Source organism: Sphaeroforma arctica (genome assembly GCF_001186125.1).
Source record: "Sphaeroforma arctica JP610 unplaced genomic scaffold supercont1.477, whole genome shotgun sequence".
Classification (NCBI taxonomy): domain Eukaryota; class Ichthyosporea; order Ichthyophonida; genus Sphaeroforma; species Sphaeroforma arctica.
The window spans coordinates 45,333-48,056 of record NW_014040081.1 but is presented as its reverse complement, the minus strand read 5'-3'; the positions used below and the strand labels follow the sequence as shown (position 1 = coordinate 48,056).

The window sequence follows — 2,724 nt, the reverse complement described above, 5'->3', positions numbered from 1 at the left end:
CCCCCCCCAGGCTACCACTAACTAACTAACGCGCTAAACAAACGAACGGTACACTACACACCCCTTCGTTAGAGGCACTCTGCCCCATCAGCGTACGGCCTACCCCCCCAGGATAGGGCACTCGCCCCCATGTGTTGTGATCCGCCTCTAACACCCCGGACGACAGCGCAAGTACAAGGAAAGGTACCAGCACCAAGGGTAGGGCAGACATGAACAGACTCTGGCTCTGGTTCTGTGCGCTCTTGCGGGAGTGGGTGGAGGGTCGGCGTGTCTGGTGGATGTACCCGCGTGGTGCGGTTTCGAAACTACTGGCCAATTGCTCATCGGGGGACTGTAGATATACAGAGGAGATACAAAGGTGACTGTTAAGTAATGGATAAGTATGTGCTGTACGTAGAAGATACAAAGGTGATTGCTAAGTAATGGATAAGTATGTGCTAAGCAATGGATAAGTATGTGCTAAGTAATGGAAAAGTATGTGCTAAGTGATGGATAAGTATGTGCTGCGCATTGTACGCTTACCCGCACTAGCCTAGAGTCAGTATCCTAACAAACCATGAACTGCCCTGTGTCGTTCGTGAGCGTACTGACTGGTATCGCTGTCTTCATATACTATAGCGTACGCTTGCTAGAACAATTCAACGCAAACGCACACACACAACTCGTACATTTAAAACCAAACGGGTGATCATAATGGGCGATTGGTATCGCTGCCTTTATACACTATAGCCTACGCTTGCTAGAACACTTCAACGCAAACGCACACACACACTCGTACATTTAAACCAAACGGGTGATCATAATGGGCGATTGGTATCGCTGTCTTCATATACTATAGCGTACGCTTGCTAGAACACTTCAACGCAAACGCACACACACAACTCGTACATTTAAAACCAAACGGGTGATCATAATGGGCGATTGGTATCGCTGCCTTCATATAACTATAGTAGTGGGCGTGCAAGCCATGGCACTGGCTACGTCCATGCAATCGAAGCGTATATATATGCGTTGCACCTGAGTATGCGGGTAGATCTAGAATGAATGATATCAAACAAGCAACGCGAGTACAAACAGCGTGCCTAATACGTCACTGTGTGACTGTGTGATCGGGTGAGTACAAACAGCGTGCCTAGTACGTGACTGTGTGACTGTGTGATGGGGTGAGTACAAACAGCGTGCCTAGTACGTGACTGTGTGACCGTGTAATCGGGTGAGTACCAACAGCGTCCCTAGTACGTGACTGTGTGATCGGGTGAGTACGAACAGCGTGCCTAGTACGTGACTGTAACTGTGTGATCGGGCGAGTACAAACAGAGTGCCTAGTACGTGACTGTGTGACTGTGTGATGGGGTGAGTACAAACAGCGTGCCTAGTACGTGACTGTGTGACTGTGTGATCGGGTGAGTACAAACAGCGTGCCTAGTACGTGACTGTGTGACTGTGTGATCGGGCGAGTACAAACAGCGTGCCTAGTACGTGACTGTGTGATCGGCTCAGGCCATCACTATGAAATACGACCCGCCATATGTTTCAATGATGACTGCAAATAATCCTTTTAGGACTCGTGATTGTGGCAAGTAGAGAACTTCTCGAGCGATAAGGCGTATTTCGATATGCACGTTTACAGTGACCATGAGCGGGAGCTTAATTACTGCTGTGTGATGCATCCGATTACCGCGTCAAAACTACCTCGACAACACCAACACACACATACCATATCGGTGAAGGTACTCCGTCTGCGAGGCATCTTTTGAGCCCTACAATGAATTGGAGGTTAAAATGTAATATGAATTAGACAGATCAATACCGAGACCCAGCGCATAGATTTATCTTTTAATATTGACTAGATGATACGCAGGCGTATAACAGCTTGTAGCGACATGACGACTCTATACCCTACCTACCATAGTGAGATGTCATCCTCTCATACCTTCCCCCTTCACACCATATGTATGCTCGCACACGTACACGTGTAGTACACCAGTCTAACCACTAACTGATAGAGTTGTACATGAACACACTTCGAGCTCCAAATATTCAATTGGGTCGCTAATAGTTGATAGTTGATCACTCTAATACGTAATTTACACTCCAAAAATTCACATACATAGTCGGACCACCCGTGGCGCCCAGGAGCGCGTCTTCTTCATCACCGATCTGCTCAGCTGCACCTTCGACCTCGTACTGTGGTGGTGTGGTGAATAGAGGAGGTTAAGAAGAAAAATACTACAACACTTGGTATCAAATAGACGAATACAGTACAGTACTCTCGATGACCCGATATACACCAGAAGAATACAATTTGTCACACAAACGACATTAGTTTGCACTTATTTTCTATAAAATAATATATATATATATATATATAGACGAACACATAAACTTACATTCATATATATATTTAGACATATATAAAAAGCAATAATAAATTCAAGATACATGTATATATATATATATATATCTATATATATGTTGTATATATTACATTATATATATATATATATAAACAATACAATATATACAATTTAATATATATATATACTTATATAAACTTACACTCATATATATAAATATTTATATATATATATAAATATATATATATATATCTAGAAATATATATATACAAAGTATAAAACAATTCAGGATACATGTATATGTATATATACAGTATATTTGTAAATGTTATATTATATATATATCTGTGTGTGTGTATGTGTGTGT

The 2,724-nt window shown here is 42.5% G+C and overlaps 1 protein-coding gene across 1 annotated transcript in view; it reads right to left on the bottom strand.

Moving 5' to 3' along the window:
- Positions 1-1,750, bottom strand: part of SARC_06602 (hypothetical protein) — a gene marked incomplete at its 5' end in the record, with an annotated part of 5,584 nt that extends 3,834 nt beyond the window's left edge. The window contains 2 exons of the mRNA XM_014299487.1: positions 62-331; positions 1,718-1,750. Coding sequence (XP_014154962.1) covers positions 62-331; positions 1,718-1,750 — 303 coding nt within the window. The remainder of the gene's footprint in view (positions 1-61; positions 332-1,717) is intronic.
- Positions 1,751-2,724: the final 974 nt, after the last annotated feature.